At 41.5% G+C, this 19,309-nt stretch overlaps 1 protein-coding gene across 10 annotated transcripts in view; it reads left to right on the top strand.

Moving 5' to 3' along the window:
• Nucleotides 1–18,316, top strand: part of NPAS3 (neuronal PAS domain protein 3) — an 856,235-nt gene extending 837,919 nt beyond the window's left edge. For 7 of the 10 annotated variants that reach the window (XM_019754550.2, XM_019754551.2, XM_019754553.2 and 4 more), the window contains 3 exons: nucleotides 9,207–9,354; nucleotides 12,751–12,875; nucleotides 13,937–18,316. In XM_019754550.2, coding sequence (XP_019610109.1) covers nucleotides 9,207–9,354; nucleotides 12,751–12,875; nucleotides 13,937–15,276 — 1,613 coding nt within the window. In that variant the 3' untranslated portion in view covers nucleotides 15,277–18,316. The remainder of the gene's footprint in view (nucleotides 1–9,206; nucleotides 9,355–12,750; nucleotides 12,876–13,936) is intronic. The other 3 variants (XM_074328134.1, XM_019754555.2, XM_019754557.2) reach the window with 1 other exon arrangement.
• The last annotated feature ends 993 nt before the right edge of the window (nucleotides 18,317–19,309 follow it).

Consider the following 19,309-nt stretch of genomic DNA (forward strand, 5'->3'; position numbering starts at 1 on the left):
GGAGAAGGGAAGGTATCAAGTTTGATGGGTGGGCTAAATGCAGATAGTACAGGGGACTCTCTTCTATTCTTCTGATCTTATCCTTTTTCAGGGCTATCTTCAGAGATTTAGCTGCAACCTAGTCATTGGCGGGATTTCTTTCCCAAAGCAAATGAGGTTTTTTTCCTCTTCTTCCATATGAATATGAGAATTCCCATGAAAGGAAATGCATGTAATAGTTACCACGTCTGACTTTTTTCAAAAGCCAAGTCAGCCCAAATCGTGTGCCTGTCCACTAACTAAAAAGACTATCACACAGAGATAAAATAAAGGTTTTTATGCAGGAATGCATTAGTATTATTTTATGTCTTTTTTGAGGGGGCTTGGAGGAGGAAAGGCAAATGCTGATTTCACCTTTTCAAGTCCAAGGACAGGCAAACACAGAGAACAGAGACCAGCAAGGACCTCACCACCAGCTGAGTTTCCCTGCTCCAGTGTATTCCAGAAATGCAGAATTTCAGGCTTACTGGATCAGAATCTCCAGTTAATAAGATCCCTAGTTGACTTGTTAAAGCTTGAGAAGTACTGACTATGCTAGTATTTAGAAGGCATTATTTTATATAGAGTAAAAATAAATACAAATCAACTAAGGATCTTAAAGGACTGTATTTTCCTTTCCAATTAGATGAATGTACTCATATTAGTGGTAGTAAAATATTAGTAGTGAATTGGCTCTGAGGGTATCTCAAGCAGGTTCAAATGAACTTGATAAAGAGATTGACTTCTTTACAAAGATGTAAAGTTTTGAGTATCAGCAGATAAAGTTAATAGAGCATAAATAGCAGTAACAGTCAACTTGTAAGCAAAAGGAGGTCTTTAGTTTTTTTTTCCCCTAGTTGATATCTTCCTATGTACTTGATTACATGTGTGAACATTCCTGTTCCAATTTCCTGTTCAAGCTCATCTAACATTGGTGAGTACTTACTGTATACCAAGCTTTGTGGTATTGCTTTAAGTTTCCAAAAATAACTAAGATCTGGTCTCTACCTTCAAGAAGCTTACATACTAGTAGAAAACAGAGCATGAAAACAGCCAATTTTGAAAAGGCGGCATAAAACAAGGACTATTAAAATGTATAAACAAAATACAGAAACGCCAGAGGTGGGGATAACCAAGGAAGGATGGAGAAGCCCCTTAGGAGGCACATTTTCCCAGGACCTGGAAAGATGGCAGGAAGCCAAGATGGCAGGAGATAGGAGAGTGTGAATGGGGTTGTTAAGGACATTCCAGACTTAGAAGAGCTTAGAAAAGGGCACAAAATAAACCTACACATGCTCTTTTCTCTCTGCTCAGAATAAGCCAGAAGTTCGATTTGACTGATATCCTTATACAATTCTAACACGGATTCTTGGGTTTTTTTCTTATAACTATTTCAATTAGTAGCTGCTTTTATTATTTCAAAAAAAAAAAAAAAATACACCTGATATTTAAGAGAAAATAATACATTGCTCTTATAAAGCATGATCAGAAAAAAAATACTTCTAAATCATCCATTTTAACCTAAATCAATTATCCTAAAATCAATTTCATTACTTCCTATAATGGCATCATATTCTTAATATTGTATAAACAATATATTTAAAAAACACTTCCCTTAAAACTTTGATTTAATGACACCCTGCACATCTCAAAAAACCTCAAACATTTTTACACAAATGAGCAGCATATGATTTAATTTGTGTATGTCTTTAGCATGCAATGTTTTTTTCCATAAATATAGGGTTAACTAAGAATCAGATTATTAGAACCTTTTTTTTATGAACTCTCACGTCCTCTCTGGCTTCCTAGAATTTTTGGTGGGGCATATCAGCTAGAATGCATGTAGTTACAAATAACAGAAAACCCAAGTAAGAATGACTTATACTTTCTCTGTAATTGTCTGAACTTTCTCTTCATGATCAAAAGACAGCGAAAGCACCAACCATCAGTTCCAAACAACGCACTATCCAAAGTCAAGAAAGGGTCAGTTGTTATTTGTGTTCATTTTGGAAAGAAAATATTCCCATGCAGCCTCCAGTAGAAAGAGACATTATTCGGCATTTCATGAAATGCCCAAGCCTAAGCCACACACCGGCAAGGGGTGGCGTTACCATGACTGGTTTAAACAATCAAGGTGTTTCCCGGGGCTTGGAAGGAGAGCATCAAACGTAAAACCCCAGGTTAGAGATCTGGTAACCAGAAAGAAATGGGAGGAGAGCTGTTCAGTGGACAGTCAACAATGACTGCTACGTGGAAGAATCTATAATGTTTTCACAACAAATTACTTGGATTTCTGAAAATCTAAAGAACAGGTGAACCGATGGAATTTCTCTGGGCTCCTTTAAATATTACTGCTTTTACAGTACACTAATGTTTGTATGCCTCAGCCTCACCACTTATATGTTTCTTGTTAAAGATGGTTAGTGGACTTAATGAAAAGACTGCAGCCAGAAACACAGGGTCCCCCCAGGACATAACAATAAATCTGAGTATAAGATCCACCTCACCCCTTTTGCCTGTTTTTAGTTCACCCTACATCCCGCCTTAAAATCCCCGAGACTCCATTAGTCTTCACTTTTAAAGGGAGGAAAAGAATTCACCCAGGCTAAATCAGAAACCCTGTGCTTTCCTAGGCCTACATATCACTTTCCATCACGGTTATCACAGTTATAAATTTATTAGTAAAGAGGACCCATAAGCATCTGTCTCCCATTCAATGGCAAATAGAAGCAAATCCTGTTTCAGAATGAAAGAAACTTTTCCAACAGTATCTCACAGTAGAGACACTTCCCTTGAGTCTCATTGTCCAGTACTTCATCATATTCCAAACTTAAACCAGTCACTGGCAAGGGAAATGGAATTACTTTGACTAATTGAGATGGCTATAGGAAGAAAGGCCCACCACAGATTCTGCTCACTTAGCTATCCCCTAGTGCCTGGTACAGTGCAGGCACTCAGAAAAATATTTAGTGAATGAGGGAATAAATCCACCATTTCCCTCATTTCCTAGCCATAACTCTTCCTTAATTCCATGCTGTAGAGTTCACTGCTCTCATTTATATAGAAGATCCCTGCAGAAAAAAGTAGGCGTGGGACTAAACAATCCTCTGTCCTTAACTATTTTAGGGCGAGAAGGGCAGGGATGAGTGGTGGTGAAGTTCCCTGGTTGAACTGAAAACAGCTTGAAAAAATATCTGAGATCTCAGATGTCACTCATGCCAACAATTACTTTGATCCTTCCTATCCTAGAACGTGATACCATCAGTGTTTAAAAGCTTTGGTCTCCAATTCAGTGCATTATCGTGAAGAAAAGAGAAATTTATTTTTTAAACTTAACAAATTGACATGTTCTAAATCAATGAAAAGTTTTCTGCATGATGCAGTATTAACAGTTAATAAAAATCTATCAGTTGGCTGGGGTATAGGAAAAAACCTCTTCTGAGGTTATAAATCACACAGATAGCAATTCAAGCAGGGCCTGTCATTAGCGTATTAGGGGGAAAATCCATAGATGATGCATAGTCATTCACAGAACATCCACAGGTCTTCTGTCCTTAAGCTCGTAACTCAGATTAAGTATCAAATATCATTAAACTTTACCAAATATTGCTCAGTACATAGATTTGCAAAAAAAACTAAAAACCAATTTGTGGATGCCTGCTATTTAAGACATCTAGCTCACTAATTGCAAAATCTATAGGAAAGTCTGCATAGCATCAAAGCCGTGGTTGATCCTATGAGCAATTCTAAATGAAAAACTGTCTCCATTGCAAGTAAATAAAGCACTTAATGCACAGTTGCTGGCTCTAATGCTGTTTCTCCTGTGGGTTTTGAAAATGACCTTCCTGGAAGCATCAAGGACTGTAACTTTTTAGATAAAGAAACTTGTTCTTGTTTTAAGTCTATGTCAGGTTCACTCCCCTATAAGCCCGCAGTTTTCAAAAGCAGAAGAGAAAGTAATCCAGAATTAAAAAAAAAAAAAAAAAAAAAGCTCTGTTTCCAGAATGAAGTTCCCTGTCAGCCTGCCTTGGGCCTTAGGTGGAAAAGCAGAGATTAAAGAGTCAGTATTCTTTTTCATGTTTCATCTGCCAGTTTTGTGAATGTAGAAATAGAAGCAGTGGCTACAGCTAAGCACCCAACTGTGGTATTAAGTAGAAAGTGTGATTTTCGCATACACCCCTTACACACACACACACACACACACACACACACTTCACTTTAGTGAATTCAAAATGAATTTTTGAGTTTCTAGCACAAGGCGTCTGCTCTCCATTCTCTGCAGCCATTGATGAAGGTACATCAAGGAGGGGTGAATGGTCCTGCAGGTGCGTCCTTGTGTCGCCATGGCAATAATGAAGCTCTTTGTTCAGCTGTGTGAATGTGAAGTGTGAAATCTCTGATGATCTCACCATTTCCTATTTATTCTATACTTACCTGAATACACCAAGTATTGCAGCTTTTTAATGCATATGCAAACTACTAAAATGTCCTTTTGTGAGACACTTTGCTAAAAGGCCGCTTTTGATACCGTGTTCTTCATCTCCTCTTCAAACTGAATTAGACTGCTTCCTTCTTTTTAAGACACAAGTAACTCACTATTTAGAGTCTTTGGCTTTGATTTTGTCGAACAGCCCAACAGGAAGGGACCATGTTCTCTTTTATTCTCCATATTTCTGAAGGCAAACTTGGACTGATTTGTTTTGATTTACTAACAGAATGATGTTCTTGCCACAGACACAGGCTTCCTTTATGTCCTTTCAGTCACCAGTCCCTCTCTCTGGACAAAGTTTTCCCAAAGAAAACTGAAATGCCTCTGTTGGTAACTGTAGAGCCATGGATGTGGGCTTCAGCAAAAGGGGTTATCAGATTTGGGGGACAGTTATTTTTGTCTCCAAGCAGTGCATTTCTGGTATCCCTACCAGTAAGCTCAAACCAAGAGACCAGGTGACATTTAAAAAATATAGTCAATAAAATTGAGCATCCAGTATTTGGGGGTGGGGGGGTGCATTTGATGTAAAACACCACGTGTCCTATCTAAAATGTACGCTCCCTGCAGTTTTCTTTTGATTGAACTGTATTTGCCACTCCCTTCACAGTTAGGGGTAGGTGATGTTTTGATGCTAATCGCCAAAAATTGTCAAATGAGCCGGGCTGGAACAGTTCAACCAGGAGGACCTAGGGTTCGTTGTCTCTAATATATTCTTTTCACAGTGGGCTCACCTCTGTCCTCTGAAGAGCACAGTTTGTAACTCAGAGGCACCTTTAGCTTGGAAGATAGAATGCTACTGATGACAGCTTCATGGTTTTCCTCAGAGCCATGGCAGCCAAAAGCAACTGGTTGCACCTTAGACTTCAGAGTTCAAAGGAACACGTTTTGTGAGGTAGCAGAGGTAGTCACAATACACCTGAGACGATTTGAGACTGTAAGTGAACCGGGGAAAAATGTACTCTTCCTCCCTACATATTCACGTCTGCCTAAGCAAAAGCCATTCAAATGTTTTTGGGATCCTTAAATAAAAACTAATTCCTGTAGCACAACTTAAAAAACATAATTCTAGACATGGTATGATGTGATCAGTGAGTGAATTCAATGGGGGACACACAGGCTGTGCTACCAAAAATTTTGGAAAGCAAAAAGTACAGTTCGGAATAAACCAAAAAGAAGGTACCAGGTTATGTGTTAGAAGTACTCTGACCACATCATGGCATAAGATTAAAAAGATGACCCTGGTATATATGTCCTTTCTCTCTGCTTCCTCTCTATCGTTTGAGCACATTGTTACAAATTTACTCCTGGGCTCATTGGTTTAATGAGTATCTATCTCTTTTCAAGGGACAATTAAATTTTTTTTTAAGGACTTCCACAACAAGTGATTTATATCATGCTAATTGTTGCTTTTCCGCACAAAAAGGGTTTTATGAAATAGACTGACACAAACATCCTCTCATTTCTCTCAATCTTAAGCTAAATGTCAAAAATAAAAACAACAGCCACTGGATTAAAAAAGAATCAAAAAAGTTTTTGTGTTTGTCAAGTTGTCTAAATTATTACAAACTGAAAATCTCTTTCAAACTGGCACCAAGGTGGCTTTTCTTCTTGAGCTGATTAGGACCACATGAGCTCAGGAAAAGCTGTCAGATCCTGCCTCTGGCACAGCTGGAATGATCCAACTGATTTGCTAGTATGATATATTTTTAAAAAAAAAGAAAAGAAAAAGAAAGAAAGAAACTTCATCCCAAAATCATAAGTTTATATTCTGGAGCCCCAAGAAAAAAATTATGTTCATTTTAAAGGAAGCAAAATTCCCTCATGACCTCTTTTATGGGACCTCCTGCAAAACCAAAGTAAGTGGGGCAATATTTTGGTCATCATTTTTATGCCATTGTGGGAGTTCAGTGCCTCATCTCGAGTTGTGTAGATTCACACTGACACATGGGGGTCTCGTTCAGAAAACACTAATCCTCAGGAAACAGTCCTGATCTAAGACCACACTAGAATGTTTACCTTTTAAGAATTCTGTTTGTCAGGCTGGCCCAGCGCAAATTAATTGAATTAGATCAAACTTTCCTTCAGCTGACCAACGACGGGCTCCCAGATCTATTTTGTGGCATTCACCACAGTAACTTAAAGCACTCAAGTTGCTCTTGACTCCCCCCAAAAAAACCCTTATGGGTTCCCTTCCTTGTCAGTCTTTCACAACCACTTCCTCACATCAAAATGTACCTGGTCTGACTCTCTTTCATTATGTCTCCTGTCTTCTCTAGATGGCCTTTGGCCTGGGTGATAAAGAAGGCTGTATTAATGTATTCATGGCCCTTCTACATTTGTATTTATCTTCCCAGGAAACACAAATGCGTTTAATCAGACCCTGAGTCATACTGCCTCAACTCAAAAAGATGACACCAGTATGTCTTTTAGCAAATAAGCCTTTCAGCCCCTTCATAGCACTGACGTGGATCCCACCAGAAAGGCAGATGTTTGCTGGCTATGCATTTCAGAATTGAGATTTTTGTTTGTTTCTTTACTTAAGCAAGAGGACGTATTAGGAAGAGGGGATGATTTTTATGTTGATTCTGCACATTCTAAATTGACTATCATTTCTTTCTCACTTTGATCCTTTCTATCTGGCCTACCATCTCAGTGTTTTCTTCATGGGCTTCGAAAAAGGGGCTTCTTAGTCTCTCTGCCTTTCTTAAATGACTAGAATCATTTGAAATTATTCCTTATTCCAGATACACAGCCAATAGACTTATACAGCAATCACTGACTGGGAGCTCTAAGTTTCCTCTGTGAAAATAGTGGGCAAAATTTCATAACCTATCGTTCCTCTATTAATAGTTAACCAGGTTGAGAGGATTTGAATAAAAGCACATCTTGCTGCATGCAACAATGATTTGACAGAAGAGCTGTATGGCAGAGTTAGTATTTTACTGCTTTCAGCTTCACCACGCAGTTTTGTACCCTGGGAAGCCATGCATGCAGAATGGCAGAACTTACAATTGCCTACAAAAGGAGAGTACAATGCTACCTGTGGAGCCCTGCCACCGAGTGAAGATGACAGTTCCGGGCCTTAAAAATACCCTAAACTGCTGAATAGTTTCAGAATAGAACTTGCCACAACTTGAAGCACTCATCAATGCGAGCCTTTTTCAAGCAACTGTTCAGACATAATTATTCAATTTTACAACCATCATTTAGTGTATTGTGAGAAAAAGGGAGGAACAGGAGAAAAAGCATCAAAGTTTCCATGTTTATGGATATAATATGTGGAGGTTTGAGTTTTGATCACTTTCGGAGGCAGGAAGAGTGACTCAGACATGACGGGAAGATCTTCAATAGCCTTAAACACAGCTCTTTTCCAAAGTGACTTCCCTTTACTCATCCACTCCCCCCTCCCCCCCAAAAAAATCAAAATGTACTTCATGAAACTATTGTATATGAAGCACTTATTAGCCGTAATTAAATGGACAATATGAATTTACTACGTCTTTAGGACTCTGGCTTGTTCTGGTTTAGAGCAAGATGATTAATGCAAATACATATTACTTGAGATAACCATTTAGCAGCTAATTTAGCCAAATTTATTACAGCAGTTAGAGGTTTTTCATTTTAGCAGACGGAGACAAGGACATGCCAAAAGTGGGAGACGTGGACGAGTGCACACTGCCCTCTAGTGGTCAGCCAGCTGGCGCACTGCTGCCATCCGTATCCAAGTAGTCACAGCAGGTTTTGCACGTTTCCAGCATCCTTTTAAACCATTCCCATCCTTAGCACTTTATTTCAGGGGACGATTTACTGCACTTCCCCCTTTTACTAGCTCAGGAGTACCCAGATACAAATCAAATCAATTTCGACTTGGCAAGATTTTGGTTAAAGTATCATTTTTAACATCTGCATTTTAAAGCCCGCTTTCAGTGGGTATTTAATGGCACCGTTTCACATTACTGATTGTTTTTACTTGTTCCTTCATTTGGGGCCATATTTCAGAGTCTGTGTGGAGCTGTCACTCTGTTTGGCTCCAGCCAAGTCAATTCTGTGCCTCCCTTAGGCCAGTGTTTCCCTCTGATTTGGTTGGGGAATTTATTTTGTTCCAACATTCTGTAAAGTCTCACCAGAATTTTCCCTGACTGACCAATGTAAATTTAGTTCATACATGGACTATAAATTCTGTTACACAAGATCAAAAGGAACAGATGCATAAAGACTCTGGTTGATATTGCTCGCACTGAGGTGAACGATCAAAGACAGAGGGGTAAAGCAGCTTCAGAACCATTCAAATATCCAGAATCTCAAAGAGGTCTACCTCGAAGCTATGAATAAATCACATACAAATTTGCCTTTGTTATCGTCTGACGTCAAACCCATTGACAGTATCCACACTGCATTAGGTGTTCTGTGAGCCAAAAAGATTTGTCGTCGCTTTATTCTTTCTTTCACACCATGGCTGCCCAAAGTGGAACAAAGTGCAACAAATGCTCGTAACCCTTGCTGGCTCAGGAGCTGCCACTCCACTGCATTGTTGTTTTTATTTGTCCTACTAATGGCATTCTGCATTACACATACAGAGGGGCACCCCAGCTTGATGCGGGACCTCCCCTTTGTAAGCTTGAGGTTTTGCGGAGATGACAATCATCTGGCCCCAGTAGTAATACATAGTGCCTTCTGTTTTGTTTGTTTTTCCCCCCAGTGCTGAATAAGGGCCAGTGTGTGACAAAGTACTATCGCTGGATGCAGAAGAACGGAGGCTATATTTGGATACAGTCTAGTGCCACAATAGCTATTAATGCCAAGAACGCAAATGAGAAGAACATCATCTGGGTGAATTATCTTCTTAGGTATATTTTCTAATTCTTTTTCATTTCTGTCTCAGTTATAAAGTATGCAGCCCAATGGTTAATAACTGACATGGTATGTTATCTTCTGACAATATCTGGTGTGGAATTATGTGGAAATTCTGCTTTTCTTGCCACATGATTCAAAGAAATGTGAAAAGATCAAAGTTATGTTGGAAGGGACTGCACAACATTTTCAATAATTCTGGGTCTGTCAATGTTCGGGCAGCTCTGTAGAAGTGGCTTTGGTTTCCCCACAAATGTCCAGGCCTTTAAAAGAATAGAGATGTTTGCCTAAAGCTGAAGCCTTCAAACGCACCTCCTTCTCCCCACGCATGCACATACACACTCCAATACTTGTGAAAATTAAGCAAAGGGGGATGAAAAAGAAGTGGCAGAGTCCATTAGAGTCCTCCTGTATTCGACCCGTTGAAGCCTTCAGTATATTACATAGGGTTTGGTAAGCGAAGTGAGCTGCTTTGCTAAAATCAAGACAATATCAGTAGAAAAGGCAATTGTCTTTTGCCTGCTGTGTGATCTCAGGCTAGTTTTACAGCTGTTTTAATATGTCCTCAAATTTACATCCAAAAATGTGGCCAAGCTCAACAGCTTCCTAAATTCTACTGTGCAACACCGATTTCTCAATCCTTCCTCACTTTATGCCTTTGGATTCAAACTAGCAAAAAAGTAACCAAGACTAACAGCCTGGGTGGTCTGCATTTGGGGGCGAGCTTTCCAGGAGGTTCTCCACCAATCCCGTCATGAAGCTATCCAAATGTTCGGCCTGGCTGCCTCCCACCACTGTCATTCCACTCTTTGGCTTCTCTTGGCCTAAAGCCACCAAGCAAAGTGTTAGTAGGAAAACTTCCAATAGGTCTTATGAATGGAAGTTGTTGCCCTTTGGCTGATAATCTAGACAGGGAGTACTTGAATCCCATTTTTCTTTGAGACAGCCAAATGGAGCTGAGATGCTGACAATCACGGCTCATCAGCACACTGACCCTTCAGAGTGTGTTCACGCACATTCGTGATGACTTGGAGGCATGAATGTGCTTGCTACCAATAGCATATCAATCAGACACTAATGATTATTGCTCTAGAGAGGGCTTTAATGTGCACCACTTTAAAGAGGCTTCATTTATCTACTTTCTTTTCCCTTTTTTGACCTCTTCTACTCTACATTAATTCTCTCTAAAGGTATGTGTATTTATGTGGATTTCTCTAAGGCCTGATTTTCATGCAATCGTGTGTTTGTGGTATGTTCAAGATGGGTTCTGATATCAAGGAGTCCTTTTCCATAGAGGTGATGGAACAGTGGCAGTATGTCATGCAGAAGGTGATAAACACTTACGTGCCAAAGAGAAGATAGAATAAGGTACTCTGGCATCTTTTGCTAGGCAAAAATGGAGTTGTGCCAAGGAGACCCATTATTATTAAGAATTAGTATTGGTAACAGGGACGCCATAGATGGGACGATGTCTGTTTCCCATTCTGATGTAGCCTGGGGTACTAATGCAATGTACGTGATTGTTACTCCCATTCAGGGAGATTTCTTCCTATCTGGATCTTTGCTTACTGCTCATCAGCCTCATGACTTCCTATTCTGCCCCCAAGTGGAGAGGGTGAGAAGGGTAAGGAGAAGTCAAGTCATGCAACCATGCAACTTTGGATGGACACTATTGGTCTAGCTTAGGACCCCATCGTATAAGCTCATGAGCATTTGGTGATTCTAGTCCATGTAATTCCATAAGGAGAGGAAGGAATCAGTTGCGGTGCCAAAGACCAGTCTTCAGGCTCAAGAGCCTCAATCTCAGACATGCTAGACCTGTTTCAGCTGAGCTGAAGTCTTACCCTGAGTTCAATACTAAAAGACTAAGCTGGACGACAAGTGACTTGTGAACCCCCCACGGCATCTGGACCAAAGGAAGCTAATATAGATGGACTTTAACAGAGGAAACTCCACCAAGTCTACCACTCATTGGTATCATTTCTATACGCTAGAGATCTAGTAAGAGAAGGACTTGGCCTTGGCAGAACAGTAACTATTGAAATCTGTTCTTCTTTTCCACATTCTTGTCTTTTGTTCTTCCCCTGAGCAATATTTGCATGCTCCCTCTTCCTACCCAAAGTCCCTCACTTCTGGGCTCCATCCAGGCTTGTGCTTCCCTGTTAAGAAATTATTGCTCCTCAGTCTTCTTCCCATTCCCTCACAATGCTTGGTAGAATTACAGACTCTTAAGAGACTGCGTTAGTGATAACGCTACCGTCCCACCATTAGTCTCATCTGATTATCTAGAGAAAGCTCTGCTGCTGAAGCTCATTCACACTAAAGGAGTAAACGCCTGATAATCCATCTTAGTGAATTAACCCTCCCAGGAACATTTGCAGTTTTAGAGTAGTTACTGAAACAGTGACTCTTTAATAGAGGAATTCCACTAGAGATTAGCAAATGAGTCAGTAATCATCTAGTGTAACCATCATGGAAGGATAGAAGAAGCATTTTCCATTTTGAGGCAAGAGGCTTTCCTTGTGCCTTCAAATGACAGTAACCTATACTGCTCATACATTGGGCTGGACTTCGAGTGGCATTTCTAGAACACAGCTCACTAAACTTGACCAAACACTCTCTCTCTTCCAGAAAAGGCTTGACTCTGAATTAAAAATAGAACAAAAATTAAGCATGTTTGTGTGAATGGGGTTAGATCCATTCTGTTAGGGCCTCTTTCACACTGGGACTCTCCCCACTGCAATCAGATTCCCAGCTAACAAGCCACAGGTGTACACCACATGAGCAGATAAAAATGTGATTGTAATGGGTGTGTTGACAGTTCAGTACCCATAATCCATGCATCCCAAGGTGCACCTGTGCCTCTGTCAGATCTAATGCACTAAGGGCTCTGCCCGCACCCCCCACAGCTTTGGAGCCATCTGAACAACTAAGAAGCTCCATCAAGGAGCCAAGAGAAGGGGTACCGAGGCCATGGACTCATTAGGAGCCCAAGAGAAGACAGGGCATGCCAGGAGGTATGGGAGTGGATTGCTAAGAGTACTTCTCATCCTCCCTTCCCCCCCCCAGGTGTTACACAGTGGGGGAGGGAGGGAATTTCAGGCAACACAGTTCCTTGGCCCCCAGAGGTACTTGATTATGTAAAAGCCTTTTATTGGCTTTCCTGTAGCATTTGGATATTCAATCACTGGAGCAGTGTGCACCTGTACCTGGCACACAAAACCCAAGCTTCTATAAAAGTCCTGTGATGAACTGAGAAATGATTTCATGTTTAGTTCTTTTAAACTCTAAACTCCAAAAGTTTGGGGCACGGAAGTGGGAAGAAGATGGTCAAAAGCAAACCATACAGAATGGGTGTCTGCACTCCTGATAAATGCCTCTCTCCTCCACAGTAATCCAGAGTACAAGGACACACCAATGGATATCGCACAGCTCCCCCACCTGCCGGAGAAAACTTCAGAATCCTCAGAGACATCCGACTCTGAATCAGACTCTAAAGACACCTCAGGTATTACAGGTATTGCTACTTCTCCATGTTCTGCAGTTATGGCTTGCCTTTCCAAACACAAGGGGTGGGCCATGGCCAAAGGGCCATCACCAGAACACAGAAACTGGTCAGATTTTGTGGAGAGACATATGTCACATCGAGCTATTAATGAGTCTCTCTACACATATATGTATATATACTTATATACCACCATATACATATGTACACACATATGTGTATATATACATACAATACACATGCATGTATATGGTGGTATATAAATATATATCTGCATGTATATATATATAAGTATATACATATACATAGGTATGTTGTGACATTTATACACATATAAATATAAGTATATTGTAGTGTATAAATGTATGTATGTACACAAACATACAGAGAGGTTGATTGATTTAGCAACCGCTTAATGTCAGCCCTGCTGTAATCCCATAGCTAGCTCTGGCCTCTTCACCACAAGCAGAGAGCAGGGCTGTCTGTGCTGATGCTCCAAGGCAGACTGGGGCTTTGCGCCCCAAATATTCACACCCTCACCAAGCTGGAATCGAGCCTTTAAAGTGGATACTTAATGCCATTGGTAGATGATTCAGGGTGCTGGACTGTTACTCTTTTTTTTGAATCTCTGCAGAACAAATCCATGCTTTCCCATTTCTAGTTTTTTGAGTAGACTTTGAGTAGTTCTTTGGAGCACAGGAAAGTTAATATAAAAATTTACTTTTCCTCCAATCCCCAACCCCCTTCACAGACACACATAGAGCCAGGGAGCACAGAGCTCACAGAATTTTACAGCTGCAAAATAATCCTGCGCCTCTTCTAACCCGACCTCTTCTGCTACGGACGCGAAGGCCAAATTAGTTACATGATTTGTAATCTAGGTCCTCGAGAGATAGAAAGCCCAGGTTTTAAATAACCAAGGTGCTCGGGAAGCTCAGGATGGGGTAAGACACCCCCTCCCCACAGAACCCCTCCCAGCAAGTGCGAGGTGGGTCTTGCCCTGCTAATGTGGTGTCTCTTTTGTCTCCTCTCTCCGCCCCTACCCCGCCACCCCGGCCGCTGGCCCCGAGTAGAGGACAACGAAAACTCCAAGTCCGACGAGAAGGGGAACCAGTCCGAGAACAGCGAAGACCCGGAACCCGACCGGAAGAAGTCGGGCAACACGTGCGACAACGACATGAACTGCAACGAGGACGGCCACAGCTCCAGCAACCCCGACAGCCGCGACAGCGAGGACAGCTTCGAGCACTCGGACTTTGAGAACTCCAAGGCGGGCGAGGACAGCTTCGGGGCGCTGGGCCCGATGCAGATCAAGGTCGAGCGCTACGTGGAGAGTGAGTCGGACCTGCGGCTGCAGAACTGTGAGTCGCTCACGTCCGACAGCGCCAAGGACTCAGACAGCGCGGGCGAGGCGGGCGCGCAGGCGTCCAGCAAGCACCAGAAGCGCAAGAAGAGGCGGAAACGGCAGAAGGGCGGCAGTGTCAGCCGCCGGCGCCTGTCCAGCGCGTCGAGCCCCGGCGGCTTGGATGCGGGCCTGGTGGAGCCCCCGCGGCTGCTGTCCTCCCCCAACAGTGCCTCGGTGCTCAAGATCAAGACGGAGATCTCGGAACCCATCAACTTCGACAACGACAGCAGCATCTGGAACTACCCACCCAACCGGGAGATTTCCAGGAACGAGTCCCCCTACAGCATGACCAAGCCCCCCACGTCCGAGCACTTCCCGTCCCCGCAGGGCAGCGGGGGCAGCGGGGGGCTGCACGTGGCCATCCCTGACTCTGTGCTCACCCCGCCCGGCGCCGACGGCGCAGCCGCCCGCAAGACTCAGTTCAGCGCCTCCACCACCGCGTCCTTGGCTCCGGTGGCCTCCGACCCTCTGTCACCCCCGCTCTCGGCGTCCCCACGGGACAAGCACCCCGGGGGTGGCAGCAGCGGTGGGGGTGGCCCCAGCACATCCAACTCATTGCTGTACACTGGGGACCTGGAGACGCTGCAGAGGTTGCAGGCGGGCAATGTCGTGCTCCCGCTGGTGCACAGGGTGACCGGGACCCTGGCGGCCACCAGCACAGCCGCGCAAAGGGTCTACACCACGGGCACGATCCGCTATGCGCCCGCCGAGGTGACCCTGGCCATGCAGGGCAACCTGCTGCCCAATGCGCACGCTGTTAACTTCGTGGACGTTAACAGCCCCGGCTTCGGCCTCGACCCCAAGACGCCCATGGAGATGCTCTACCACCATGTGCACCGGCTCAACATGTCGGGACCGTTCGGCGGCGCGGTGAGCGCCGCCAGCCTGACGCAGATGCCCGCCGGCAATGTGTTCACCACGGCCGAGGGACTCTTCTCCACGCTGCCCTTCCCCGTCTACAGTAACGGCATCCACGCGGCACAGACTCTGGAGCGCAAGGAGGACTGAGGCGCGCCCAGCGCAGGCGGGTTCCGCTCGGAGGCATCGTCGGCGTTTTCGTTTAGACCTTTAATTCTAGCACTTTGAATTTGAGCAGGTCAGCGTCTTCTCTCAACAGGACCGTCCCTATCCCATCCCCTCTTTCGTTAACTTGACTTATTCTTTCCTGTAAAGATATGTTTATTTTTGGCCTTCAGAGGGTCAGATGGCCAGTTGCCTGCCATTTTGTCTTCTTCTAAGATGTGTATTGGGTTGTTTTGCTTTTCTTTGCATCTTTATTAAGATGTCTTTAATGTGTATATGCCTCTGCCATAGAATACTCAGTCTTGTGGTCAAGAGATTTCTCAAGTGACAACCATTGGGTTTTCTTCATAAAGATCTTGATATGATCAAGATTGAAAAAGACAAGCATAAACAATGTGCCCTGTTTGACTAAGTCAAATGAAATGGGGTGGTTTTTGTTTTTGTTCCTAATTCCTTTAAAAATAGGGGGATAGTATTTTAGAATTTTATGCAGAATTTAATTCTCTTTTTATGGTTAAGATTTTAAGATTTTCTTACTTGCACATAAAAGTAATTTGGGTTCTTAAACTTAATTTCTGGCCTGTGACTAGAATGTTTAAAAAAAAAAACAGTTGGACTAAATGTTAATTACTGAAACATTAACTTAATTTCTAAAACCATGGTGCTATCATTTATTAATCCGTAATGTCTTCATACAAAATGCAGCTCCTGGGCTGGTTTTGGAAAAAAAATGTGTTCTGTCCTGGTCTGGAGTCCGTTGCTGCAGTCTCCTTGGTTAGTTAAGACAAAGCCCTCATTAACATTTGCTGCAGGACTTAAAATTTTTTACCTCCCAACTAACAAACATAGCCTCACATTAAATTTAATGGGTCAGTAAAGCCTTTTTTAAAGGGGCTTTTTGAAAACTCAATCAAACTGATTTGAGGAGCAGTTTAGGTACATACTGCTTTTGTTGAGCTTTTTCTTTTTTTTTTTCCCCTCAGTCTAACTGAGGCTAATTTTTGCAACTTCAGTAACACTTCAGAGTAAAAGAAAGAAAAATATTTAACATGTTTTTGAAGTTTTTCATTGCTTGCTAAAAAAGGAAGGTTGTATTTTGGGGGACTGATTTGATTTGATGGCATTTTTTTTCCTTTTGCTTTTCTTATTTCTAGGTTGGAACCAATACGGTTTAAAACTAAAGAATGGGTTAATAAGCTTCAAACAGATAACTGCAACTGAAAACTGCACATTAAGGACAAAAAAAAAAAAAAAGAAGAAAAAGAAAAAAATATCTTATTTTGTCTTTGTTGCCAGAAATCAGTGTAGTGTCAAACACTCCAAATGACTGTCAAGTATAAATTCTTCTTCCACTCCATTTTTGGCAGCTGTTTGTTAAGGCATCTAATAACAGATGTGAGAACTGTAATGTGTGCAGTGTGTACGTGTCCTTGGCTGTCGTCCATTGCAGTTTCAATGTGTGTTTCTATATGCAGTATATACTAAGCTAATGTAGTTGTTTTGTCCTTTGTCTTCTCTGTGCTCTATCTCTAGTCTGGAGTGGTCCAGTCCCATTCCTGCAGTCTTAGTGAATCAGTGATTCTTGGGGGTTAGTGATTTTTTGTGTGGTGGCCTTCCTCTGTAATGTCACCCCTATGCTGCTTCTGTCTGTGAACCTTCCGTTTCACTTTTTAAAATTCCTGCTGTTGCTTTGCTGGTGTATATTCTCCCGATCTCTCCTTTCTTTCCCTCCCTTTCTCCTCTCCCCTTTTCCTTCCTCATCTCTCCTTCCCTCGTCTTTCAAATCTTTTTCATTCTCAGAGATAAAAAAGACTCTTAACTAGCTCAAGGTTAAAGGAGCCATTTTTCCCACATGGAATTCTGGGTGTGACTCTTCTGGAGTGCCATATAAAGCACTGAAGAATAATGCTCAGATATATTAAATAAATTGATGCCATATAGCCTCAGTTGTTAACATTCCCAGAGTCCCTTGTGCTCTACCTATAAGCAGTGGGTGCTTTTCTTTGGTTTCCTTCCAGGTTGGCTGATGGAGCAATATATAAAGCAATTAATTACCAGTGAGACAGAAAACTATTTCATAGGTCAACCAACACTTTTTAAAAACAAAAGGGGAGGGTATAATGGAATATACAATTGTCATATATATTTGTTTATGCGTGCAATGCTACTATAGTAACTCAACTGTCTTTTGAGTATCACTGTGTTGAATGGATTCCTCTAGGACCTTGAATTCCACGAGTTGGGACAAACCACTGTGGAATAATGACAAAATGAAGTTAAATGCCACAAATTTTAATAGTGAGCTTTCATGAAGGATTTAAGTAGGTTTAGAAGGTGAAGAAGGCCAATTGCGAAATCTAAAGATTAATTTTGGAAGCTCTACTCTAGCTATTGAACAATCAAAGGAATGCACCTATCAGCTACAAAGAACAGCTAGACAGCTGTTTTGTTTTTTTTCCTTTATAAATGTTTCTGTGTTGTGTCAAAATGATTTCTGGTGATTTAAACTAACAGATAATCACAGCTGCTGTCTAAATCCATAGTGTTAAAATTACAAAATGAAAAAAAAAAAAAAAAACACTTCATTACCTGTGAAGACTGTGTCTGTGTTTTTAACTATTTCTTGTACAAATATATGAAAACTTTTATGAGGAGACTGGTGCCAAGTAGCTGAATAACGGGGAAAGGGATATTCTGTTCGTAAAAATCTTAGCAGTGTTACCAACTCTACAGCATATATATATAAAAAAAATTAAAACGTTACAAAGCGACAGCTATGGTACATTTGTTTTGTGTGAAGCTAACCGGACCTAACTTCCTGAGTGCCTGGCTTATTTTGAAACATTTTTTTTCATTGACCATTGATAATGCTGCAAATCAGAAATGTACATACTTCATTTACAACAGGGTTCTTTTTATACTTTTGTAGATTCTCATACATGTCACATACATGGTTGTCTTTATGTAACTTAATTTTTTCATCCGCAGGTGCCATTTTCATAATAAACTTCTCTTGGATTTGTTACTATCTGGCATCATTTCTTTTACATATAACCATCCTAACTAATGAATGCTGGTAGTATTTGTTTAAGCAGGTACCTTGGTCACTATTCTTGATTTGAAAAAAAAAAAAAGTAAAAAAGAAAAAGAGGCATCCATGTTTTTGCTAGTTTTGGAACAAAATGCATAGCTTGTGTACTGATGAGGTTGACAAGGCACAGATTAAGATGCTAATCCAAATACTACACCAAACTTGCAACCATTCTAAATTTTCAGCTTCCCCAACTCATTGTCATACTAAGCATTACTATGCACATTATCAAAGCTGAACAGTGGACCTGCCACATCAACCAGTATGGGAAGTGTGCATTTTTTCTTGATTAATGCACAGTCCGTGATGACAGTTTTCATACATTAATCATTTAAAATGCACTCGATATTTTCATTTATTACCAGCTATAATGTATAACCAACTGTTCCATTGCTTGTATCTTCTCTTTATACTAAATATGTATTTTCTTTCTGCAGACAAGCTGAGTAACTCGTGATTGTGCTGTGTTATCGATTAGGTCAGCATGCAGCCCGTCACGTTGTAAGGCAGGTCGGCTGGCTAACTCCAAAAAAAAATAGAGAAAACTTCAGTGCTATCTCAAAGTTAAGGCCACAGATGGGTCACCTATTAAGCCTGCTGTCCAGAAAATGAAGACATATGAATGAGTTGAGCTGAAAGAAAAGGCAAACACTTGCATCCAAAAGCTACCAACTATAGTAATATTATTTCCTAGTTTAAGTCTGAAGTGACACTTGCCAATTTGAGGGTACTTTTTATTAATGGAGGGTTGCTTCAGACTGGTGGATATGGAAATGTGTTTATGATTGTAGGGCCCTACATTTCTCTACGATGCCCTTTACGTGTCCTTGACAGAGGCTCTTAAAAATTAGAAACAGGGAGAGGGTGATTGAGAACACAGAATTGGGTTCGCCCAACTACTTTTCCAAAATTTACCTTTCCTTTGTG

Source organism: Rhinolophus sinicus, linkage group LG03 (genome assembly GCF_036562045.2).
Source record: "Rhinolophus sinicus isolate RSC01 linkage group LG03, ASM3656204v1, whole genome shotgun sequence".
NCBI lineage: Eukaryota > Metazoa > Chordata > Mammalia > Chiroptera > Rhinolophidae > Rhinolophus > Rhinolophus sinicus.